Genomic DNA, 27,382 nt, shown 5'->3' on the forward strand with positions numbered 1-27,382 from the left:
AAGAATAAAGTTACTAAAAGATTTGTAGTGGGATCCCCAACGAGTATCACAAGCTCTAGTAAGACCAAATTCTTAATGCAAGCCTCTACCAGTTTCAAGTTCACCCATATCTAATGCCTCTTAAACTCTTTTCTTTTGAGATTCTCGATATTCATCCATGCGTTTAAAAGAAGCTCCCAACATATTCAAAATACTTGAAACCAATAGTACAAGCTCCCCCACTTCAACACACTTTTTAGAAACCGCAACAAGACTTAGTTGAAGTTGATGAGCAAATCAATGAATAGAATGAGCCGATCTACTTTCTTGCTTAATCAACATTTTAAGGCCATTGATTCTGCCTTGCATATTACTTGCCCCATCATAACATTGTCCATGTACATAAGAAAGACTCAAGGAATGTTGAGCAAGTAAATTAACAATTGATTTATCATAACATTGTCCACGTACTTTGATTCTTTTATTAGCTAAAAATAAATATCTAGAAGATCAATTTTGCAAACAAATAACATTTAAAAATTAAAACAATCAAGGCTTGGGGTTCATGGATGGAAAATGGGCCAGCTACCCATTTCACAAAATGGGTTGATTAACAACTAACAAGAAACAATAATGGATTTATTGTGACTTTGAGTATGGTTAAAAAACAAAAGAGGAAAAAAAAAGAAATACCTTGGAATTGGATTTGGAAGCCATGGGCCAAGAAGAAATGACAGAGTTGGAGGCGCAGTAGTCAGTAGAACAAATGAACAATGTTAACACTTTTGAAATTAGGGATTCTATATCCCAGCCAAATGGCCCACGTTTTTTAATAATAATAATAATAATAAATAAAGTGACGTCGTTTTTTTTAAGGGACTGGCCGACTGGATGAAAAAAGTAAAAAAATGTGTCATTGCCGAGAATCGAACCCGCGACCGCGGGCTCAATCACAGGCGCCTTATCCACTGATCCACAATCTCCATTTGTTAAGGGGATGCAAAAATAATATTTGTACATGAATAAAAAAATTCGCAGTATATATATAGTGCAATTTTCTGACGAAGGGGGTTCGGTTGCCACCCCTCACACCCCTGTAGCTCCGCCCCTGCCTACGGCCATATTAACATTCCAACACCAACATTCATGATCTTATGCATGTAATTCATGTTCACCAAGTTACAACCATACTTCAACATCAACATATATAATTCCATGTCTACTATCATGTTCCAACATCAACACACATCATTTCATGCATGAAACTTATATTCACACATCTACATCACCCTTAACACATGTAAAAGAAAGTTAGATCTTACCTTGACAATCCGACTTCTCAACTTGGCTAGAGTTTGTGAATTGAAATGATAATGGTTCTTGTTGCTCCAATGACTATCTTCACGTTTCTAGGGATCTTCTAAAGGGTTGAAATGCTTGAAGAAATATTTTTTTGATCAACACACAAAGAGCTCAAAATTCAGCCCCTTGGCCGAGAGCTTCTTCTACTCCTCTCTAGGCTTTCTATTTTTGTGTTGTGAAGTTGAAATGAGAAGATGATCTCTCTTAGTCTTCCATTTGATTAAACCAAGATGACTACAAGTTGGACACAACACATGCTCCACTCATGACATTGAGCACTTAATTAACTTTGAACTAAAACTCAATTCTTTCTCCCTCACTTTCGGCTATATGCTTTGGCCGAGCCCTCCCTTGTCTCTCCTTTTTCCTTTCCTTTTAATTGTTTACAAGGCAATTGCATGTGTAGTGGATGATTCATACACTAACCTTGTCCATTGCAATCATACAAAGATGAATGGTCAATATTTAAATGTGCAATGACTCATCCAACTTGTATGCCTTCATAAAATAATGCATGCTTTTATAAAGTAATAGATGCCTTCAATATTCAAATGCATGCCTCACATGGATGCCTTATTTTCAGCCACCTTGGCCGAAATTTACACCCCTTTTTCTTTCCATTTGGTTGTCCATAATATAATGAAAGTGTAGTGGATGAATCAACATTAAATGTATATTTGTATGTCTTCCATAATAGCCTTGTTTTAGATGACTTTGAGTCATCTTTTGGACATGGCATGTTAATGTTCATATTGTCTCATTGTTGCCACTAATTTTTACTTAACACCACAATTAAGTAGTTTCTAATTTCCAACAACATTCTTATACTAAGTAAAATTTATAACCGATTAGTTCTAGTTTAGAAATTAAAAATCCGAGGTTTCTATCTCACGTCGATTCCTTTGCGAATAACTCGACGTATAAAATACTGGGTTTAACACCAACAATTCTCCCACTTGAAGACTAATTTTAATTTGTCTTCACACTTTGATCGATGTAGCAGCTCTTTCCTAGTTTCATTCTTCATGCAGGCTAACTGAAGCTGAACATAGCTTCAGTTTGTCTATCGTCACAGCCTTTGTCAGCATGTCTGCTGGATTCTGACTCCCTGCGATCTTCTCAAGCACTAACGTTCCATCTTCCAAAGCTGATCTAATGAAATGGTACCGGAGTTGTATGTGCTTCGTTCGAGCATGGTAGACCGGGTTCTTTGCCAAATGAATGGCGCTTTGGCTATCACAATATAGCACACTTCCCTCGTGGTCCTGATCCAATTCCCGCAGAAAAAACGTACTCAGCCTCACAACTAGAGAGAGCTACTATCTTTTGCAACTTGGAAACCCAAGAGATTGCAGTACCTCCGAAGGTGTAAACATACCCAGATGTGCTCTTTCTGCTATCAACATCACCACCGTTGTCAGCATCAACATACCCTTGCAATCCTGTTTCTGATTTTTGAAAATACAGAGCTGAACTCGAGCTGCCTTTCAGATATCTGAATATCCACTTCACAGCCTCCCAGTGTTGCTTTCCCGGATTGCTCATAAATCGGCTGACAACTCCCACTGCATGTGCCATGTCTGGCCTTGTACATATCATTGCATACATAAAACTACCGATTGCAGATGCATAAGGTATCTTGTCCATTTGCTTCTTCTCATCCTCGGTTTTCGACGACTGATCCTTTGACAACCGAAAGTGTCCAGCCAAGGGAGTGCTGACTGGCTTGGCATCATGCATGTTGAACCTTTTGATAACTTTCCTCACATATTCTTCTTGTGAGAGTTTGATGCCCTCATTTCTTCGGTCGATTCTCATCCCAAGGATTTGCTTTGCAGCTCCCAAATCCTTCATTGCAAACTCTTCCGATAACCCTTTTTTCAATCGATCAATCTCCTGTAGGTTTGCTCCTATGATTAGCATGTCGTCGACATAGAGTAGCAGTATCATGTATGAGTCTTCAAATTTCTTGAAGTAACAACAGTGATCTGCCTCGCACCTTGAAAAATCAGCTTTCTTCATAAAGCTGTCAAACTTTAAATACCACTATCTTGGAGCCTGTTTTAGTCCGTACAGACTCTTTTAAAGTTTGCACACCAGATTCTTCTTTCCTTTGACTTTGAATCCCTCCGGCTGTCACATGTAGATTTCCTCGTCTAGATCACCGTGAAGAAATGCAGTTTTCAAGTCCATCTGTTGTAGATGTAGATTTTCCGTTGCTACCAGTCCAAGAACAGTTCTGATAGTCACCATCTTGACTACGGGAGAGAAGATCTCCGTATAGTCGATGCCTTCTTTCTGTTGAAATCCCTTTGCAACCAGCCTTGCTTTATAACACTTGCTTCCATTGGGTTCTTCCTTTATCCGATAAACCCATTTGTTTTGCAATGCCCTCTTATCCTTTGGCAACTCGGCTAACTCCCATGTATAATTTGCCGATAGTGAATCCATCTCATCCTTCATTGCCAGCTCCCACTTAGTCGATTCATCGACTTGCATTGCTTCTTCATAACATTCCGGCTCCCCTCTATCAGTGAGTAGAATGTAGTTGAGGGATGGAGAGTACCTGTGAATCGGCTTCCTGATCCTAGATGATCTACGCAGTTCTGTGATTGGCGTCTGTTTATTTGTTTCAGAATCAGCACTTTCATCAGCACCTTCTCGGATTGTTTGTTCCTCTGCCTCGGATGTACCTGGCTGCGGCTCAGGTGTCAGAAAGTCCCTCAAATCGACTATTTCTGATTCCTTGTCCTGACATTCTGAATTTTTTTGCAACTTGTCTTTGTACCTCTTCGTTGAAGACAACATTCCTGCTTCGGATGATCTTCCGATTTTGTTCATCCCAAAATCGGTAACCAAGCTCGGTGTCACCATAGCCAATAAAGTAACACTTCTTTGATTTTGGATCAAGCTTGCTTCTAGCCGTGTCGTCATTATGAACATATGATAAGCAGCCGAACACTTTCAGAAATGAAAGATTTACCTTCTTGCCACTCCAGACTTCTTCTGGAATTCTGAAATCCAAGGGAACTGATGGTCCTCGGTTAATTAAGAAGGCCGCGGTATTGACTGCATCTGCCCAGAATGTCTTGGGCAGTCCAGAGTGTATTCTCATACTCCGAGCACGCTCGTTCAACGTTCGGTTCATTCTTTCGGCTATTCCATTTTGTTGCGGCGTTCCAGGAATAGTCTTCATCATCTTGATCCCATTATCGGCACAGTACCGTTTGAAATCACCATCAGTGTATTCTCCGCCGTTGTCGGACCTCAAACACTTCAACTTGAGGTTTGTTTCATTCTCGACCATGGCTTTCCATCTTTTGAATACACTAAACACATCGGATTTATTTTTCATAAAATAAACCCATACCTTCCTGGTTGAATCATCAATGAAGGTCACATAGTAGTGTGATCCTCCAAGAGAGGGGACAGTGGTAGGTCCCCACACGTCTGTGTGCACCAATTCCAGCTTCTCGACCTTCAACTCCCTGCCTGCATTTGAGAAGCTTACTCGCTTTTGTTTTTCGAGAATACAGCTCTCACACGTATGAAGGTCCACCGTCTTCAGCTCCGGAATTAAGCGATTTGTCACCAACAGCTTCATCCCCTTCTGGCTGATATGTCCCAACCGACAATGCCACAAATCTGTCTTCTTTGTGTTGTCAACCACAACAACAGTATCACGACAGCTAGTCGTCATATAGAGAGTGCCAATCTTCTTTCCTCGGCCAACTACCATAGCACCTTTCGCCACCTTCCAAGACCCATTACCAAAGTTGAGATCATATCCCTCATCATCAAGCTGACCTACTGAGATCAGGTTTCGCATCAGCTTTGGAACATGTCTAACTTTTGTAATCTTCCACGAGGATCCATTTGACATCTTCAAATTAATGTCTCCCGTGCCAACAACGTCTAGCGGCTCTCCATCGACTAAATAAACTTTGCCGAGATTCCCAGCCACGTAGTTTGCCATTATATCATGATGTGAGGTGGTATGAAAGGACGCTCCTGAGTCAAACACCCAAGAGTCTATCGGGCTGTCAACCGATAACAACTACACATCGCCAATGTCTTCCGTAGCAGCGTTGATTCCAGCCCCCTTGTTGTCCTCCTTCTTTGGCACCCTGCAGTTCTTCTTGAGGTGACCTGGTTTTCCACAGTTCCAACACTCAAGTGTTCGTCCTGGTCTGGATTGACCCCTGCCATTCCTTGACTTCGATCTGCCCCTATTTCGGTTGTAGTTTCTGTCATAATTTCTGCTTCTGTTTTCAACATTAAAAGCAGAACTCGTCGATGCCTCTCCAGAATCTGTCCTGCGCACCTCCTCAGCAAGGATACGATCCCTAACATCGTTGAACTTTAGTTTGTCACTGCCGACAGAATTACTAACCGCTGCTCTCATTGGCTCCCAGCTATTTGGTAGGGATGCCAACAAAATTAGAGCTTGCACTTCATCATCGAAATCAATTTTTACTGATGACAATTGATTTACAATGGTATTGAATTCATTTACGTGTGTAGCAACATGAGCATTTTCCATCATCTTTAGATGAAATAGTTTCTTCATGAGAAATACCTTATTATTTACCGAAGGTTTCTCATACATGTCAGATAATACCTTCATCATATCTGCGGTGGTCTTCTCCTTTGCCACGTTGTGAGCAACATTCTTCGACAGCGTCAGCCGAATGACTCCCAGAACTTGTCTGTCGAGGAGATCCCAATCTGCTTGCTTCATCTCCTCTGGTTTCGGACTCAGAGGTTCATGAAGCTTTCGGCCATATAAATAATCTTCAATTTGCATTCTCCAGAACGCAAAATATGTACCATCGAATTTACCGATGCCGTGCGTCGTACCATCTTCGCCTCCTATCGTTTCTAAAATCACAACACAACTTGTTGCTCTGATACCAGTTGTTAGGATTTGAATCCCAAATCCGACCTTTGTAAGCAGGTTCCCAGGAAAGATTGGAGGGTCACAGCTGGACCACTTAAATACCAACCTCCTTAGACAGAACCTACTTATGCCGTGATGTAAGCGAAGAATAAATAGCACACACAGATTTATAGTGGTTCACCCTCAATGTGAGAGCTACGTCCACGTTGCTGCTCCAGATCTTATTAAAGAAGAAATATTACAAGTGTTTACAACACTCAACCTCACAAGTCTTTGGGATGTGTTGTCTTCTTCAATTTTTGGTGTGTTTAGAATGAGAAGAAGTGCCTCTATTTATAGTTGAGATTTCAAGCAAAAAAAAAAAAAAAAAATCTCTACTTTCACTTTCGGCCAACATCGTTATGATGTCTCCACTTTCACTTTCGGCCGACATCGTTATGATGTCTCAACTTTCACTTTCGGCCGACATCGTTATGATGTCTCAACTTTCACTTCGACCACTTTTCTTCTTTCCCACATGGGTGGACCTCAACCCAACAAGAAACACAATTAAAATTTTCCGTAAAGTCGGACACCCTCCTTCCAAAAAGAATTAGAGAGTTTGAAATATAATTACCAAATTTTGAAAGGAGTACTTTACAAATGTTGTCGGTATTTTACAAAACAATTCTAGAAGTGATTTTCTCTCTGCTACAAAGGCGACTACAAGCCGAGGGTCTATGGAAACAACCTCTCTACCTCTAAAGATAGGGATAAGGTCTGCATAAACTCTACCCTCCCCAGGGGCGGATGCAGAGCCAACCAAGGGTGTTCACCCGAACACCCTCGGTAAAAATTTACAGTGTACATATAGGGTAGCTTTTTTGTGTTTATGTATATATATTAACTTTTGAACACCCTAAATAAATGTAAAAGGTTAGCTCAAGTGGTCCAGGATGTTCAAAATTGCCTCTAGTGTTATAGGTTCGATTCTCATCAACAACATTATTTTTTATATTTAGCTTTTGTTATATTTTTCAAACCCCCTGAGTTAAAATCCTGAATTCGCACCCTCCCTAGACCCCACATGTAGGATTACATGGTATGTTGTTGTTGTTACAAAGGAGACTACTACTAATTACTTAAGAAACCTTTGTTTTTCCTTCCTTCCTATAGAAACAATCAAGTAGCAAGCGTTTTAAACATTCTATGATAGCATTCAAAAGAGCAGCTAGAGAGAATACTTTGCATTACAGCTTCAAAACAAGGAGTTCTGATTAAAACGACACACAAAAGTTCAATAGAAATTTATCACCATATTGCATTTTATTGAAGATATAGTGGAAATTCATATTACAAATGTGAAAAGTCCAGAAAAGAAAGTTTAACAGTCAAACTTTCTTTGCTAAAATCGACTATGTATTCTAATTGCTGTTACTTTTTTTTGGGTCCTGAAATCTAATTAGTTCAGCTTGGGAGGGTTGCGACGGCGAATTCTTAGATAGCCAAACTTGCCAGCGCCAGGAGATGAACCCTCGAAAAGAATAGGCAAATACCCTGTTGCAGCTTTATATCTGCGCTGTATCTGCACATCCAAAATAGTTGAAAAAAACAGCCTCATTGTTCTGCTAAATTTATACTATCAATAAGACAGTTGCAAAAATTTACACAGTAAAAGTTCATTAAGCTGAAGAAATAATACATTTTCAATCCATCACTTTTCAAAGAAATACATTTTTTGCATTACAAAACTACCGGTCCAACACTCCAACTTACTATTTCTACAAGTGTTCTTTACTTATAGAAGGCCTATATAGGAGCACGGTCGGAGCTAGGGTACCACAAGGGGATTTATTTGAACCCTCACGTTGTATATAGAGGGCTAATTTTTTTTATGTATATATAGTAGATGTTGAATCCCCTTGACTTCTTCGTATATTTAATTTTTTTATATTTTGGATCCCCATAGTGAAATCCTGGCTCCGCCACTGAATTTATAGGAGCAAACATGAAAATTGTATATCCAAAATATGGAGTAACTTTTAGTGGACATTCAAACACAATATAGGAGAAGTTAGTCAAGAGGAGACGGGTATTACCTCGATAATTTGTTCACTGCTCTTAAGTGAATTCCTACCAATTACACAAACAGTTCCACCAGATCCTCCCCCTGTAATTTTTGCACCATACAATGTCCCTTCTCCAGATTTTGATGCCTTACTATGCTGCATTTCTTGCACTAGTTGTACGAGCCTATTTGTTCCATCCGAACCTAGTCCACAATCACTGTAACTGTAGTGGCACTGCAAATAAAGTCAAATACAAAGAAATAAATTTACAATGGATATGTCAGATTCATATAAATGAGCTTTTGAGAGAATCTGCGATCCCTTTTAACGTTCTATTATGCTTCAAGTTGGTTACTAATTCTTCCCTGTTGAATCCCAGCTCAACATGTTATCCCAGTATTGACAGGGCAGAAACAGGAATACTAAAATTAAAAAAGGGAAACACGACAGGGGATATGTATCAGATACCTGATACAATAGTTCTCCAAGAGCCGTCAGTTGATCATCTGAAGTCGCAGATGTTAGCAGCGCTTTAAAGGCCTGTCATCAATATTTCAAATCATTACTCAAATCACATATGTTCTGCACATTATGTAGAGAAGTAGTTTGATCTTGTTCCAACTCAGCATTCAAATACCGCTCTCATCCTATTGCATAGCATGCCAAGTCTCACAGAAGTCCACACGATACTGGCAAATTGCTTTGATCTTTTCATGTCCATTAGTGATTTCTATCTTTTTCCTTTTTTTTTTGTTGGTAAAAGAAGGGAAAGGTATTTTCATTAAACGTAGCAACCCATGAGTGCTGACGACAAGAGTATTTACAAGCAGAATAACTTCCCTATGTACAAACTTGCATCTCCTATAATGTTTGAGAGGTGCAGTAACACTTGCAAATTGCAATGAGATAAAATCTAAACCACTCTATTACTTCTCTACTCCCAAAGAAATGAATTAGCTACACTCGAGACAATGTCCTCGTCCATCAACTGTGGATACAGTATAAGTTGGACATGATTTCCATAATGCATAAAAGTCCTAAGAACGTCCAGAAACCAGGACGCCATAATCTAAAGACATTCAATTCAAGAAATAAATAGTAAACTGTAGATTAGGATATAAAGAAGAAAAGAAATGTTTTAAATATGTCAATTACAATTTGACCACTTCAAGAAAACTGACCTTCACACGGAAGTTCTCGTAAATAGGGTGTCTGGCAGCTGCTCTGACCCCATAATTACGGGTCTTGTCAATTGTCGTTACCGGGTCACGGTGGTCAGTGTACTTTCCAACAAATGACTCACCAAGTAAAGAATCAGGAAGCATCTTGGCATACATAGCCTCGTATCTACAATAGCAATAGCATTTATGTATTATTACAACCCAAGAGCGATCTGATTGGAACAGCCACAAACAAGCCAAGACAATCTATCTTTTCTCCTTTTCACCTTAGTTAAAGTATGAATGAATTCATTATGGAGGTCAGAGATAACATTTTTTTCTGTTTGACCAAGAAAGGAATATGGATGATTACCTCAGGGAGGAGAAAGGAAAGAATATGGGAGAAAGGGACACGTACAGTAAAATGGGTCGAGACAAATAACATTTAGGGAGAAAAAGTAAGAACAGCTAATAGTGCAAGAGGAAAACAGGAAGAAGAGAGATCACATGAATTGATAGAGAAAGGACTAACAACAATCAGAATAAAAATGAAAAATGCTCTCCTTAATCTTCTAGCACTACAAGTGACATGTCATGCTTTTACCTGTGAGGTGAAAGGTTGCATAAGTAATCTAATGAAGCTTCAGCTTCAAGTAATTCGCTACCACCTTCCTCTGAATCATCAGGGTGACTGCTGTTGGTTGACAAGAACTGTGACAATAGTGTCGACGCGATAGACTTGACGATCTCACGGCCCATAAAGGCACCAATCCTCACGGATCCATAATCTGCACCTCCAACACTGCATAGTGGTGGTAAATCTTAAAACGTGGATGGACAAGGAGAAGAGTGCATATATATGTTTTGCACATCAACAGAACATAAATTGAGTCATTGGTTATGCCAAATAAGTTAAATCAATGAAGCTTAAAAAAGAGTTAGTAACTAGTCAAGACATTTAGAATCATTTTCTCCTGTAGCCGTTCTTCAAGCAGTACAGATTTTCCTCAAAATTTTCACCATCACATGCAGTCACCAGTGGCGGACCTAGGATTTTTACCAAGTGGGTTCAATATATAAGAAGTATATAAATAACACTGTATATACATATATATTTTTTAAAAACAGATTAAATATACATGTATATATAGTGTTATTTTTCAACGAAGTGGGTTCATATGAACCCACTTGAAACCACATAGGACCGCCCTGGCAGTCACAGAGAAGATTTGGTTTCTTTTCCTACTAATTTTATATCATGCTTATGTGACTTGCATTTGAACTGAAATTCAGTATTCCAAAAGCACTCCTAAATATTTAAAAGCTTTCCTAAATCTGTGGCAGTTGATGATTCAATTTTATAAAATATTAAAAGAGATATCCAGAAAATAATGTACCGTGAGATTGAGAGGATTGGCATCCTCTGGAGGAATGGGTATATTCATCCACTCTTATTGGAGGTTTCAGCCTACGACCAAGTCAAATCCTGAACTTCTTAATTTATATTTTTCTTTCTATACTATAGTAATGATGTTTTAGTCGAGTAGTTTCATCAGTTTTTCCCTCTAAATGTTCACCGATGCTGTAACACCTCGTAGCTTCGGGCGAAGGTTTGACTCATAAGATGATAATATAATGAAACCAATATGAGGGTTATAGGAAGTGTTTTGAAAACCAATCAAGTCATAAGAAATGTCTTTGGGCAAAGCAAAGTTGGAAGCCACTCCACGGGGCATGTTTGCAAGTGAGTTTATAGAAGGTCTTACTTCCAACGACCATAACCCCTCTATTAATTTGGAATTTGGGAAAACTTCCTTGATGAAAGTTGTAGCCCTTTGAAATAGCTTTCCAACGGTATATTATGGAGCCCAAACAGAGCTGCGTACAAGAAGTTATGCCTATTTTACCGAACGCTGTTCAGAACCGACACCCGTCGCTTGTGCAGGCGCGTGCGATGGCCCCGCGCCGCACGCCGATCGCACAAAAACCCCTACTCTGAATAATGATCTGAGTATGGTCGTGCGATGCACGGCGTCGCGCGACCATCGCATAACAGGGTTAGTTTACGCGTTTTAAGCTATATTTAGGATTTGGGGTTTATTTCCCCAACACCCCGTCCACGAAAAATCTCTCTAAACTCAGAGACAACAAATCCCAAACCCCAAGAACCTTCCAAGGTAAGTTTTATCATGATTCTAGGTTGAATCCAAGTCCCCAAAACCTTTCAAATCCATAGGGTTATGATTGGAATATTATTGTTGGATGTGGAAACCCTAGAACCCGAATTCAAGAGGATTGGACTTCAAAAAGGTAATGTTTCTACTCCCTAATCATTTATAGTTGTGAATTGATGAATTCTTAGGAGAATAGTAAATGGGTTTGATAAAGAGGATTATATGAACTATGCTAGAATTTTGGATTATTGACTTGGGATTGTTGTATTCATGTGGGTGATGAAGAATGATGTTAATTACACCTAATTGAGATTGTAGAATCAGCTAGAAGTAATAGAGTGGGGATTTGGTGAAGAAAACACCATTAATGAAGGTTGTGGAGCTTCATGCCCACCAAGTGTTTGATAAAATGCTTAGATGAACAAAGCATGAATATTGTTGCTAATATAGAGTCCCTATGACCTGTATTGCTATAGATTAAAGTTGAAGGGATTGAAGGACATTGTGATACGCTCAAAAGAAGGAGGTTAAGGTATGTAGAACTTCCATCCACATGTGAGAATCTCTACGTTCTTCCCCATGATCCGTTTCGTAAAATCTATGAAGTTCAAATCCTAGGGCATTAAACCCAACATATTGGTAGCCCGTAATTATGTATGTATGTACATGAATTTTGTATCTATGTTCGTTATTGTATTCCTAATCTTCCATTACGAATATTAGGAATCCTAGCTTAATCCATGAATCATGAATTCTTCCTCATGTGTTCTCATTATGTTTATATGAAACCTTATGATTTCATCCAGCAAGTTACAAGCAGGTTTTCAAGACAAGTATATATATATGATTTCGAACTATGGTTATTACTCATGAACCAAAAACAGGTTTTGCAAGACTATGACAAGCTATCGTATGAAACTATACAAGCAAGTTATGATTCCTGAAAACCATGTACAAGCAAGTTATGATTCATGAAAACCATGTACAAGCAAGTTATGATTCATGAACACTATGTACAAGCAAGTTATGATTCATGATATACCATGGGCAGCAAGTGCCACTATTTTACATGTTCATGTTTTGGGAGTTGCATTAATTACCGAGGAGGGCTTCAGATGGCCTGAAACTGCGTAGCCACCGTAGGATGAGGATCGCTCCACCCATGTCCCAGACGATCTCTCATAATGACTGGATCCTTTCATATTTTATTAAATCTCATGTTCCTTGGCAAGGACTGAGTGTTCTGCTGGCGGGACGCAAGCACCAGACCATGGATCGGTTATAAGTTATTGCTCTCCCTACTTATGATATTTTTACCATGTTTTATATATATATATGTATGCACTCATGTTCATGTCCAGGTTTTCAGTTTCAGTTCTTATCATGTTATTCCATGTCCCATGTTATTTCCTTCAGTTGTTTTACATACCAGTACATTCAATGTGCTGACGTCCCCTTTTTATTGCCCGGGGGCCTGCATTTCACGATGCAGGTACTGATGTACAGGACGACACATCTGCTCAGTAGGACAGCATTCGTATCAGCTTATTGGTGAGCCCCATCTCATTCGGGGTTTAGTCAACTTTGGTTTTATGTTTAGTTATGCAACTAAGGTATGCTGGGGGCCTTGTCCCAGTAAGTATGTCTTCCAGTCAGACTCATGATAGAGGTTTCATAGACTAGACAAGTCAGTTATGTCATGTCAGACATTCGGAGTCGTATAGCCATTTTGGCTCGTTCATGTTGTTTCCGCACTCGTGTTTAAACAAGTATTTTTATTAAGTATTATGACTTACTACGTTTTATAAAGGCTCATCATGCATTCACGTTATATTCCGCTTATGTTATGTAGCATGATGATTCAACAAACCATGTGGTTCGCTCGGTCACATGCAGTCAGGCACCGAGTGTCGTGTTACGTCCAGGCCATGGTTCGGGGCGTGACAGATGCAATGATGTTTTAGTCGAGTAGTTTCATCAGCTTTTCCCTCTAAATGTTCACCGATGCAATTATGTTTTAGTCGAGTAGTTTCATCAGCCTTTCCCTCTAAATGTTCACCGATGCAGTCTTACCTAATGTTTTGATGACAAAGTTGGAATAACCGGACTTATATTCTACAATGATTTGGTTTCCGTTCTGAAACTCAAAGATGATTATCACCCAATCATGATAATCATGAAGACATGGAGAGCTTTAACCAAAACAGATACAAAGAAACTGGTTTTGGGGAATTCAGAAATTTCTAAAATTAAGTTTAATAGAGCATGCATCTTTAGTGCAAGAGATTAATGCAGGAGCTCAAATTAAATAAGCTTCTGCAGAAAAGTAGAAAGCACGTAAGCTGGGAATCCATTAACTCAGATCCCGAAGCTAGACAAACAGGGTTATTTTTCTTTTGAAGAGGAAAAATAAGGTACATAAAATATTAAAACTGATACCTGTGCCTTATTCCTGAATCAATCCCCCATACTCTTACATGACCAGGGATATCCACTAGCCCTAGCACCTCAGCAGGCTGCAATTGGGAACCAATCTTAGTCATTCCTTAAACATCAATTCACTAAAGTTTGCTCCATTATTGGCTCCATACCTGACAAACCATTGCAAGAAGTTTGTTGACTTCACCACATGCAGAAGTCATCTGATCCATTACACCACACGGCGCTCCAACTACATGATTTTCTACCTATCATAAAAAGACTGACAAGTCAGGTGCTGAACTACTATTGAACGTCAAACAGTTGGAAGATAAAAATCATCAATCAGAAGCCCTAGAGAAATAATACCTTTTGACACAGTATGGCAAGCTCCCTTGGACTAATATTCAACCCTGTAAAGCAAGATTATGGTGCAATATCAAGAAAGCATTCAAATGGCTGTGGATCAGTTAAACAGAGCTTATACATCGTTGGACCAAAGAAAACTTTAACCTTTTTCTGAAGAAACTTTAAAAAAGGGCATGCATAAAGCAAAGACACTTTTTTTTGTAAGAGACATAAAGCAAAGACTGATACAGAACTAGTCACACCTTTTCCTAATGAGAGATTTTTTTCCCCTGGTTATTGTGGGTGGTGGTCCAGGTAGAGATCCATTATCAAACTCATGATATTTTGTCATGATAATAGGAAGGAAGTGTCATATTAATCTGAAAGGGACGGACAAGAATTAACTAATTTTCTTTTCCAGGTTGTTCAGATTTTCATGACCAAGTTCATGATTCTCTATGTTTCACTCAAAAGAATTGCCTGGTTCGTTCTTTTTACTGTAACTCTAGTCCTTAGGACCATTATTGTATTTGTAAGTACTTCAACTTTCTTCTCTCTTTGTTCCTCTTTCGTGTTTAACTTATATTGACAACTATGCCTTTGGCCAATATAAAGTTGTAAACTGACGAAGATTTAAGAGAAACCCTCATAAGTTCCACGAAAAATCTAAAAGGCTATGTATACAGAATGTATTTAAGGCAAATGAAAGAAACAAGGAATTAGTTACTCAGAATCAAGCACAAGGAAAGATACTTTGGAGTAACATCATCAGCATAAACATTTCATTAGTGCTGTGAGGGAAAAAAGGGAGAAAGAATTGAGATTAGGAATGAATCTTGTTGTCTTATTATATGTGCAATTATGCACTTACAATGTATAGCTTTTACCTTAGTCCAATGTGGGACATCTTAATGTAAACAATGTTGTCTGACTCTTTACAAGTAGTAGCTATGTGAAATGCATTGATTGCTCTTAAATTTTTAGAAGCATTTCATATGCACTAGATTTTGCCCCAGTGGATGTCAACCAAACTTCACGCATGCTATCATATTCTTCACATAAAAATCTATTAGCAGGCTGTTAGCAACAATCTGTGTATTACTTGACACTAATCCAGTCCTTTTATAATCCAATTCTTGGAGATACAGCTTTGGCTGCACTCAAAGTCCTTATGGCTAAACTCCACCCCCACCCCCACCTCCACCCACCCTCCTCTTCTCTCTGTTGCCAGTTTCCACTTATTTTCCTTTCATTTTCATATTGTGCTCTTAAAGCAAGGAGGAAGTAGATGAGTAGTATGGGGGTTTCGATAAATGTATCTACACCAGTTAGCTAGACATAAAAGTCAAGATTGCTTAGAGACCTTTCATGTGTGTGCTCTTACCTAGTACAAGTTAGCATTGCTATGGTCAATTTTATATGTTTCTTCTTGACAAAAAGTACATATCTCATTATAACATGTGCGTAGTTATATAAATTAAATTGAAAGAGTAACTACCATGAGAAGCAGCAATGGCAGACATGCTAGCAACCTCCACAGATGCAGAGGATGACACGCCTTTTCCTTCCGGAACAGCAGAAGAAACCTATAAGTTCATAAAGGAGCATCATCATAGATTATTTCCACCTTGCTTGTTCATTGGTACAATTTAAGAACTTCAAATTTGATAATAGAAGACACCAATTATTTAACAATAATTCTAAGGGATAATTTCAGAGACCTCCCCTCAGGTTTCACTTCATAATACTAACCTCCTTTGTGGTTAATGATATTACATTTATCTCCCTTATTTAGATTTCTCTGTAACAATTTTAATTACAGCCCGACCAATTTGCCCTTTACTAATATTGAGCTCTTCTAATAATTAATTCTATGGATATCTTCTTTAACAAATTCTTTAAGAAAAAACCTAATTTGGCCGCCGCATGAATTCAAAAGAGATCCGACCACGCCCCAGATAGGCTCTTCTACAAATAAGTGACAGGACATTTGAAGTTGTCTTCTTACTCAGAAAAACATTTCAGGGTTGCTACCAATTACTTCAATCGCTGGCGAAAAGGTATAAGCAGCAGCTTGGTGTAGCAATATGCTTGATTCTTACATCCCACAAGCACCATTCTGAATTTTCAATGGCATTCCTGCAGTTATTACAAACTTGGAATGGCGGTTTAAGTGTTCCCCAACATTAGGGTAGGAGACAACATGGCTACAAGTTATGGCCGCCGGAGATTCTAAGCATTCTTTTATGACTTTTTCCTTCTAAATTTATAAAAAGGCACTCAGACACTTGCTGAAAATATAAAAAATAAGGAGCTAGATATTTATTGAATTAAAACTCATTTCTTTTTCATTGAATTCTTAAAAAAAGTATGTTTAAAAAATTAGTTAAACAAAAGAGTTCACTTTAGAAGTTGCAAATTGTTCAGGTCGTAATATTTTACATTAATGATAAATAGGTTAAAGGAATTCTACAAAAAAATCAAAACAAGGGACAGTGTTACAAAGTGGAAGCAGAGAAGCAGTCTCAAAATTTTCTCTAATTCTAATGTGCAACAAAATAATTATGTCTTGAGACAGAGCATAAATTATTTGCCTCAAATTAAGCTATCCTGCAAATAAAGGTATAGGGTAGTCACTGTTATCCACGTAAAAGGGAATGAAACAGAATAAGATACCTACTTTAGTAGCTAGGCTGGTCTACCAACCTCTACATTGCCAAAGCTATTTTGCATATGCAATGCTCATTGAGGCAACCACCATCAGAGAGTTAGACAGATTAGAACATATCGTGCGAAATTGTGAGATTTATGATGACGCAAGTGGATATTATGGAGTGGTGTAATCTTTTAGATACCACAAAGTTCAACTAGAAAAGGTTTAATATTACGATGAAATTATGTTCACATGACATGGAGACCAGCGTAAGTAAGCAGCACATACTATCAGGATGTTAAGGGACATGTTATTTAATATAATCAGGTGTTAGCAAACTCAGACGAACATTATGCTACATTAAAAGGAATACAACACAGAGTAAACCAATGAAAACAGATCGTAGGAGTAAACTAATGAAAACAGATCGTATCACCATCGAATGGCAGTGCATACAAGAGAAACATACAACTGTTACCTGTTATTTCAGTTATTAAAGTAACAGATGAAAAACAAACAACTTCCAGCTAGGAAGCAAGAAATATATATATATATATATATATAAATATATAAATATTGGTTTAAATTATTTAGACAGAATAGGAGATAACATGGCAATGGGTAATGGACTTGGACTAACCAGCAAACTAATACTATTATCGAAGCGTATGCCAAGCTCCTTCATCAAAACCAGAACTGTGCCGGCAACATATGCAGCCCATCTAAAATGGGACTGAAGTTAGTATAACATAAAGATAGACATTCAAGTAGAGAAAATGCAGAATAGTAGAATGCGAAACCTTTGGGAAGGATCTCGGCCAAAATACTGCCTTGCTTTCTCATAAGTTATGGGTTCATCCCCTTCCAGGAAATCTGATAAGTCCATGTCAAACGTTGGACCACGGTTGCTCAGTTCTGCCCCATATGACACCTATTGTGGTGTAAATAGGTAAAGCTTCAATAGAATGATAAGGATTGCAGTCAAAACAGCTAGCCCGTTGCAATAGTTTAGATTTCTTATACTGAGAACTTGTTAAAACTTAAAACAGCTTGTTTGCTACCCAGTCCACATAGAAACAGAAAAAACAATCACTTCTGACAAATCTGTATCACATTTCAAAAAGAGAAATACATGATTTCTTCATGTGTGTCTGTAAGTGGTGAGAGATTCTAGTACACCTCAAAATTACACATACGACTTGGTCCCTTCAAGTGAAGTTAAAATAGACAAGAACAGCTAACTGCATCGGCTTCAACCCCAATCATATACTTTAAATAAGTAAATATAGTGAGAAATTCATACAATTTGAAGCACAGGGGTGGGCCCCTCTCCTTTGTCCTGTTGCCGAGCCAGAGCATGCTTCCAAAGCCTCTGTTTGCTTGGGTGTATCTTTTGAACAGCAACATGGCAGGCTTCTCTAATTGGCATCTGCAGAAACAACATTAAGTGGACAACAAAAACATCACTTTTAAACTTCACCGAACTTCCCTTAACCATTCAAGCCTTTTCAGCAAGCATACATGTCATGTTGCGAATGACAAACCTTCTGTAAGTATGTATATGGAAAAAATAACAAGGAACATTAAATAGACAACAGGTAGACAAACAAAGAAAATTGGAATTTTCTCAGTTGTGAGGTAACAAGGTCGAAGAATTAAAGAAATTGAGGATTAATGTGTACAATTAACATATTTATATTATGACAACAGCAAGGTGCATAGTGCATAGACAACAGTAGATTATTCTGACATGTGTTTATGCAAAGAATTTGTTAAATCCCGTATAAGACGAAAAGCAAAAAATAATGATACTGAAATAAAATGTCCTAGTACTTTCAAATGGAACAACAATATAACTAACATTTAAAAGGTTGGTTTTAAATTATATTCAGAAAGCAAAAAGGGCAAAGAGAAACTAAGTGGTCAACGAAATAGCAACCATGCACAGATTTAAAGCTGAATTATACAACTTTAGAGAAATCTTAGCTAAGCATGTTAGTTACATGCTTGGCTCATTTCTAAGACCAAGCTTTAGATGTAGGAGCTAAAAACTAGAACCTAGCCCTCAGAAAAGTTTGGGATGTCTTGATTCGACAGTTGATCTAACAAACAAGAATAGGCTTTACACAAAGATTTTAAAAGAAGTAATGTAGGATACCTGTAAGACAAGGCTTCCAGAATAGTCAGCAATTCCACCCATGACATCTAGCCTTCCAGGTGCTCTTGCCACAAATATGTCTTCCTATACATAGAAATTTTAGGTAAGTATACCAGGTATGACAGAAATCTTCAGCAAGATTAGGAAAAGTCATCTTTCAAGATTAAAAAGCAAAAAAAGGGAACAATGACTAAAGTGTTTCAAATTCTGAAGGGAACACTCTATATCATGGACACGCTTGTATATCAGTGTTCACAAGAAGACCCTCTATAAATAAATTTTTAAGACAAACTTTGAGATTCTAGAGATGAAGCAACTTTAGTGGACCAAGGATGCATAAGTATAAAAGGAATATGTTAATGAGACGACGCCAAATTACATTAGCTTATTTATTCTCCAAAATAAACAGGAATGAAACTTGATACCTAAAATAAAATCATTTTCAACTTCCTGATGTAGCTAAAAAAAGACTATACTATCATTATCTTTCTGTTATACATAAAGTATTTTCTATCAAAAAGAGACCATCTTATCTTTTAGTTAAAGATAAGATTTACTAGTCCTATCTTTTCAGTTAAGAGACAAAGTTCTACTAGTTCCAAGAGTTCTAAGTTTGGAATTCCCTATCCTATAAATAGGACTTTCATGTATTCTGTTTGAGGACTTGAAAAATATTTGGAGGATTTGATTTGGTATTGCAATTTCATCCTTCTCCCTTCTCCCATATTTCCCCATTCCCTTTTCTCTGTTATTCTACTATCTTCTCTCTCTCTCTCTATCTATCTATCTTAATTTTTGTGTATGTCTGTTTCTCTCCAACTTTTATTTTCTTATTCTCCATATTATTCTATCTCCCTTTCTCAAATTTCCCCCCTTGACTTCTTCTTGTCTCACTTTTGGTACTACATCAACCTTGGTGTTAGTGTCCAAGTTTAGAATCAAGTTTTGATTCATCACACTGCCATATTCTTTAGCACCTCCCAATACTGTTCTTGCCACTGGTTGCCCGATATCTTCTGGCTCTTTAGTTGGTAGACTGAAAAGGTTCGTTATTCGATGGGTGCAAATAAACCATTATATGATGCTGTGTGGACTAGCAATGATGCAATTCATATTAGTAATATAGATCTTTCAAGAATTGCACTGGCAAATTCACTCGTTGGAGTTGAGCTTCTCCAACTGAGGGAGAATGAAGAGCTAGAAAGATACAGAACCATCACAATCTTTGAATTTTTAAATCTTTTTGTTAGAGATAAAGTCCTATTTATTAGTTAACAATAATCTTAGTCTTTGGTTAGTGATAATATTTTTTGGGTCTTATCTCTTTAGTTAGAGATTGAGCTGTTCTAGTTTCAAGAGCTCTAAACTCAGAATCCTACCCTATAAATAAGACTCTGATGTACTTTGTTTAGGGACTAATTAATATTGGATTAATTCATTTGGGATTGCAATTTCTATCCCTCTTTAACACCCTTCTTCCTCCTCCCCTCTCCCATATTTCCCGTCTGCATTTCTCTCCTATTCTTTTTTTTAATATTGGATTAATTCATTTGGTATTGCAATTTCTATCCCTCTTTAACACCCTTCTTCCTCCTCCCCTCTCCCATATTTCCCGTCTGCATATCTCTCCTATTCTTTTCTTATTGCTCTTCCTTTTTTTTCTCTCTCATTCCATTCCTTTCAATATTTCTCTGTCTCTTTTTCCTCTCTTATCCTTATACTCTCACCCTCTTCCCTCTATTTTATTTGTTTATCCCCTTTCTCAGTTCTTCTCCTTGACTTCACCCCTTCCCCTTTTGGTGTTACACTATTTCCATCTTTGAGGTGAGATTAAGTCATAGTGTAAAGAGTTATCTACAGATAAGCCTCTTTTGGGATTTGTAATCTTGAAAATAAGACAGGTTACCTGCTACAACAGAAACATCACCTGATGGTGTAAAATTCTTTATACTGAAAATTTATATAACTTCAACTCTTTGAGGTATGATAGGTGTAGTAGATTTAATGGAACAATCCAACATTTATATTTTAGACAGAAATTTTTAATGACTCAATGTTGACGAAAGAGCAGTGTTATGAGTTCTACTTTACCTCTATATGGTAATTACAAGTCTCTCTTCGGTTTGGTGGTGGGAGGGGGGGGGGGGTGAGAGTCAGGGGCTGGGGGTGACAAGTAGCAGGTTAGTCAACAAAATAAAATTACACAAGAGAGTTTGGCATGAAATGAAGATGACCTCCCAATTGAAGATACCAGCAGCAGCTTTCCGCTCCCTAATGGTGTGCTTTCCTGTTTTTGTAGGGGAATCAACAACCGAGGCATCCAATCCTGCCAAGCTCTTCAAGAAACTCAAGGTATCTGACAGACCAAGAAAATCTCCATGGAGAATTTCAAAGTCTTGAGGATATCTAAGAAGAAAATAAAAAACATTAACCCCAATTAACTCAGCAATTATTCTGTTAAACGCTAAACAAATGAGATGTAAGAAGAATTACAAGTCTGTTTGCAAGTTATTTCCAGCTGTTTCAGTGGTAGGTGATCCTGTACGAAGACCAAGTTCACTTTCGGCATTTGCATACCAGTCTGGAATACAGAGATCTCTTCCGGGAACTCTTTGCAACTGATATCCAAGAACTATTGCATCACGCAATCTCCTTGGCCCACTCAGCTAAAGGTCATATAAAAGCAAATCTTAGCATATAGCTGGGTACACATTTATTAGTTTAACTAATGGATAATTCTTAATCAAAATAGACAAAAAGAGGAACAAAAATATTAGTGAACACAGCTTTACCTTGTCTAATGTATAGTTTTTACCATAAGCTGTATCCTGTAAAATGCGAGCTGCAACTTCACCACCATTAGTTCCTCCTTCATAGCATGGTTTCAGAGTCATTGCACGTTCAAGGTAAGGTCTCCAATGTCCAGTAAGTAAATCCCTTCTGATCATCTCAACACCACCTTGATAGTACTAAGAAAAAATTATATGCTTTAATTATAGTATTTTCACGAAGGGGAGCCTTCGCTTAACTGGTAAAGTTGCTACCATGTGACCAGGAGGTCACGGGTTCGAGCCGTGGAAACAGCCTCTTGCAGAAATGCAAGGTAAGGCTGCGTACAATAGACCCTTGTGGTCCGGCCCTTCCCCGGACCCCGCGCATAGCGGGAGCTTAGTGCACCGGGCTGCCCTTAATTATAGTATTTTCACAAAACCTTGAGGTAATAAAGACAAAAAAACTAAAGAAAGAAGCTTCTGCTAATATACTCTACCTCAAGCATATTTCTGAGAAATGGTTCTTCATTAAAATAGTCTCTACGGACAAATACAAATGGTAACTTGTAAGCCAGGGCCTCGCTAACGGTACCATATCCAATTTTCCCTGGAATAGAAGACCTTCTGTAAGGTTTTATTGGGACACCTTAATATTCGACCGAGTCATTTAACTGATGCAACTAACCTAGCATGCAATCGGATGCTGCCATTACATCTGGGGTATATGCATCTTTTGCAAGCTTTACGAAATTTGGAGGTAGCTGCTGGCTCTCAGAGGCACCACAAACCTGAATTCAGACAAGGAAAGATGTTAAGTTGAGATAATACAGTACAATGCCTCTCGGTGATTTAATATACAAAATAGCCAGCAAATGTATAGGTTTTGTATATTTAAGTATAAATATACACATATATATAAGATATATGCAATATACATATAATATACATGATCAGTGTATAGTTTTTGTATATTTTGGCTGTGTAAGGAGATACTAGATGGGCTTAAAAGTTCAAGAAATCATATACCAGGCACAACCAACCAGTTGGTAAGCACTCCTCCTTCAACTTCCAACCTGCAGGCTGCAAATGAAAATAGGAGCATTATTCTAGTACAGATATGTTAATTATTGGATATTTCTATTAGTGAGAAGAAGATGTGTAAGACAAAATATTGAAACAACAACATAGATATGCCCTCTATCCTAGATGTTTTTGCTTTCACTCTCGCGCTTTTGAGATGTCCAAAATAAGATCTCTTTTACTCCAAAACTACCCCTTTTATGGTAAATGGTAATGAATCTGAAAAACAATGGAAAAGATAAAATTCGTTTGTTTGCCTTATCAAACTAAACTTCCTAATTCACAAATCAATATCCTTTACTTCATAGCGCCAAGACCATTGAGTGAACCAAACATGGTTAAACCACTTTTCAATATCAAATTTGAAATTAAATGCGAGTACAACTAATTAAGGCACATGATGATAAGCAATCTTGGAAAATTGTCAAGGAAAAGGGGAAGCAAAGGCAACTTTTTAATGCTGTTGATATCTGCAAACTCACCTGTCCACCAAAGTTCAGAATAACAACCTTCACATCCTCCCCAATTCCAAGTTCTTTCCGGACCTACAATAGTGACAATAAACTAACGTCATTAGATACATATTCATACAAATATTTTAGCTCTTTCAAATAAAGACTGAACTTTACGTTCCTGACCTCTTTGCGGGACTTGTGCAATCTCCTTACAACCAAGGGTACGTCAATTATATCACGAAAAGCAGGCACTGCAGTAATTAAGCAATTGACCTATAGTTGATGAAGAGCAGAAAAACAAATAAAACAACATTTTGATACACGGCACACCAACATACTTGGACAGTATCCTGGCAACCGAATAAGAAATTCACAATGAGAATAGTCCTCTGCAATCTGCATTAGACATAAAGCCACCAAAAAGAAGAGATATTAACACTTTGGAAGAAAATAATTAAACTGAAACGAACCGTATGTAAAAGTTGGACACGATTCACATCTCACAATTAATCAGCGGCTATGACAAAGTTAACAGTGGGAGAGTTATCATAATGCATTATCAAGCTAAAAAAAAAAACGTACATTAGCTGGAAAAATGTTCAGCTCTCAGATCTTACCTGCCACACTATTGACCTATGATGATTTCCAGCTGCCATTACATACTCTGCGTAGATGAAGTCCCAGCTACACAAAAAAAATAATGGCAGATATATAAGGGGTATTATTGAACCTTGATCTACTGAATGAATATAATGACAAACATCAATTGCCAGGAATCCGGCAACAAATAATACTATCATGTTGTGCAATAGCTTATAAAGGTTAATAAAAAATAAAAAATAGATTTCAGGACAAAAGTATCTGGATGTAATCTGGGCGTACCGTTCTAAACCTCAAACTAAAGAAGCAAGCTAGGCGCAAAATTCTTGAGTGATTATATATGCTTCCATTTGACCCAAAAAAAAAAAAAAAGAAGAAGAAGATATGAAGTAAAAAGGGAGTTAGACGTGAAAACCTGAAGTTGGTGATACAAACAGATGGAATTCCAGCATCAGCTGCTGCCCTGCAAGCAACTGGAACAACATCTGATACCTGTTTCCAGAATACATAGACATAAACATCATATAGTTCCTTCAAATCCCCTAGAGAGACGTAAACAGGAAAAAGCAACAATCTCTTTTTGCAAATAAGAGAGAGAAAAAAAAGTTCCCTTCTTAATTGCAGTCAACAAAGAAATAGTGCTAACACAAGGTCGTATAGCTCCTAAGCTAAGCTTCCAAAAGAAAGAAACAATACCTTCCACAATACCTTCCTACATTCTTATGCTACAAAACGGAGATTACTTCAGGAAAAAATAGTGCTAAGAGCTGTTTATCTCCTAACCTAAGCTTCCGAAAGAAAGAAATAATACCTTCTTACATTCTTATCTATTGAACACCAGTGACTAGCAACAGCAGCCTAAAAGTCAGGTAACTTATAGAGGTAAAAGAAGGCCAGCAAAGTACTTTTTCTTGATGAGGCAAGAGAAGCAATTCTTTTACCACAAAATCTGCCTTGACGGATTTCAGCCACTCCACTTCTGTTGCCAAAATGGATGCACGTGGCACAACAGCAGTCTCGGAATACTAAATCAACAAAGTTACACATACAACGATTAAGCCAGGCAAGCATAATATTTCATCTAACAATATAACAAAGAAAAACTACAATGGAATTATAATCTTCAAAAAAAGTGGCCGAAGGCAGCGGGTATACCTTCTCTAGTGAGGCAAGACGATCCACTGTCAATGCATCAGCTTGAACTGCTCCGCAATCTAACAGCACCTGCAAAGTGTTGTCTAATGTTAAAATATTAAAAAAAGAACCACTAAAATTTGGAATTTCTTCAACAAGGGAGCATTTTGACGATCAACAGACCTTGCGAAGAAAAAGTCGAGGAGATTGTATCTCGGATGTAAAGACAAAGTCAGGTGCACCAGTGACGACATGAACATCATGCCCAGATAGGATGAGATTTCTAGCGACCTAATCAGCAGAAAGATCACATTCATTGGGATAGCAATTGATTTCCATAATGCAAGACAATGAATCAAGACTTAAACCACAACTGACAAGCAAGGCAATTGCACGGTCTTCTTGTGCACCAACAGCATGCAGAATTACACTAAAGTATTATCACACTTGAAGGACCATGCCTTATAGAGAAAGATCACAACCATTGGGAAAGCAGTCTACTACATTCATTTACTATTAAGTTAGGATAAGTACGTTTCTGCACTTTATCATTGCCCTTAGTGGTATGCTTTTCTTTTAATTAAACAATTGCACCATTTCGCATTTCCCCTTTGCGATATTAGAGAACTTTTCTAATAAGCCCATTGAAGTTAAAACCTGACATCAACTGACAAATTACAGAACCATTCCAGAAAGAAAAGATAATACTCCCTCTGTCCCAATTTATGTGACACCCTTTCCTTTTTAGTCTGTCACAAAAAGAATGTTACCTTTCTATAATTAGACACAACTTTAACTTTTAATTTTACCTTTTACATGCAAATATGTAAGGTTTGTTTTAAACCACAACTTTAAAAAATCTTCCTTTCTTTTTTAAACTTTGTGTCGAGTCAAAAGGTGCGACATAAATTGGGACGGAGGGAACAACAGTCAAGACAATCAAAGCAATGAAATCACATGCAAATGATTGTTTCTTGGGTCCCAAAAAGATCATAAGAAACTCCAATTCTGCCCCTTGATCAGTAAAAACATGAAACTTCAACGAAAATCCATGATTAGAGAAAGCAAAATGATCAAGAACAACCCAAGTGATCAATTACAGAACCATTTCAGAAACAAAAGTCATCCAAAACAAAGAGAAAAATATTCTCAAGATCACATTTTTTGACTAAAGAGAGAAAAAAGAAGACAAAGGGACCTCAACAACTCCATCTATCCGGTTCACCTCCCTATCTGAACGACTAAGTAAATAATCAAAGTAACGAAAATTAACAACATTAAGAACAGCCAAAGTGATCAAATACAGAAACCATTTCAGAATCATCTCAAGATTACATTATTAGACTAAAGAGAGAGAAAAAAGAACCTCAACAACACGTGTGGCATGTCCAAAACCATGACCAGTTACATAGTAAGCAAACACAAGAGGGTGTTTCTTGGACTCATCACCATTTGCAATTCCCATTATCTTGATTTTCTTGTACACTATCTTTTTCTCTTCAAATTCGTCAAGAAAGAAAACTAAGAACTTAAGTGATACACGGAACTAATTGTATAGTTGGTGTATAACAAACGAGATTAATTGTTGGGAGGTGTAATTGGTGAAGTGACATCAGCTGACCCTGTCAGCCTTATCCATGGCAGTTATTATGAGTCATAATCAGTTGAATTGACTGCAAATATTATGGGATTTGTTTTGTACTAATACTACACTCCTCTAAATGAAAAAAAGCAAAAGTTCAGTGCATTTGGGAGAGAATCATAAAATGATACCTAACGGATTCTATATTTTCTTTTCCCTCTTTTCAATTTAGTGAACTCATTTAACTGGACAAGAAATTAAAAAAAAAAATATTAAATTTATGATGTTAAATGTGTATATATAAATTATTGTATAAAGCTAAATTATTTCTAAATATTGAAATAGATCATTTTTTTTTATACGGATTAATAAGAAAATAAGTTTACCTAAATTGAAACAAAAGGAGTAGAAAAAAAAGAAGTTAAGGAGTATAAATGTTTGCTAATCCACTTTTGGGACATACTAAGATTTGCCCCTCTATAAGGACAATAGAATAAATTTAACTTCTTTTAATATTTGGTCTCAATTATATTTTTATTATTAGTGAATTGACTCAAATT

General features: G+C 37.5%; 1 protein-coding gene across 2 annotated transcripts; it reads right to left on the reverse strand.

The window, feature by feature from the left end:
• Positions 1 to 7,516: 7,516 nt before the first annotated feature.
• LOC132635586 (L-arabinokinase-like) lies at positions 7,517 to 26,931 on the reverse strand. 2 transcript variants are annotated; one of them, XM_060352029.1, is made up of 28 exons: positions 26,607 to 26,931; positions 25,424 to 25,531; positions 25,262 to 25,330; positions 25,012 to 25,131; positions 24,522 to 24,598; positions 24,124 to 24,190; positions 23,845 to 23,902; positions 23,690 to 23,757; positions 23,534 to 23,596; positions 22,998 to 23,051; positions 22,657 to 22,759; positions 22,469 to 22,578; positions 21,993 to 22,169; positions 21,694 to 21,866; positions 21,435 to 21,606; positions 19,201 to 19,284; positions 18,346 to 18,471; positions 17,843 to 17,973; positions 17,683 to 17,764; positions 15,888 to 15,975; positions 14,411 to 14,454; positions 14,215 to 14,310; positions 14,063 to 14,139; positions 10,054 to 10,251; positions 9,471 to 9,636; positions 8,758 to 8,829; positions 8,320 to 8,523; positions 7,517 to 7,805 (listed from the first exon to the last, which is right to left on the reverse strand). In XM_060352029.1, exons 1-28 carry the CDS (start codon positions 26,703 to 26,705, stop codon positions 7,683 to 7,685), a joined length of 3,009 nt encoding a protein of 1,002 aa, XP_060208012.1. In that variant the 5' UTR covers positions 26,706 to 26,931; the 3' UTR covers positions 7,517 to 7,682. The 2 variants fall into 2 exon arrangements, with proteins under 2 accessions (XP_060208012.1, XP_060208013.1); XM_060352030.1 differs by having other exon boundaries at positions 25,048 to 25,131; positions 26,607 to 26,929.
• Positions 26,932 to 27,382: the final 451 nt, after the last annotated feature.

Source organism: Lycium barbarum, chromosome 4, assembly GCF_019175385.1.
Source record: "Lycium barbarum isolate Lr01 chromosome 4, ASM1917538v2, whole genome shotgun sequence".
NCBI lineage: Eukaryota > Viridiplantae > Streptophyta > Magnoliopsida > Solanales > Solanaceae > Lycium > Lycium barbarum.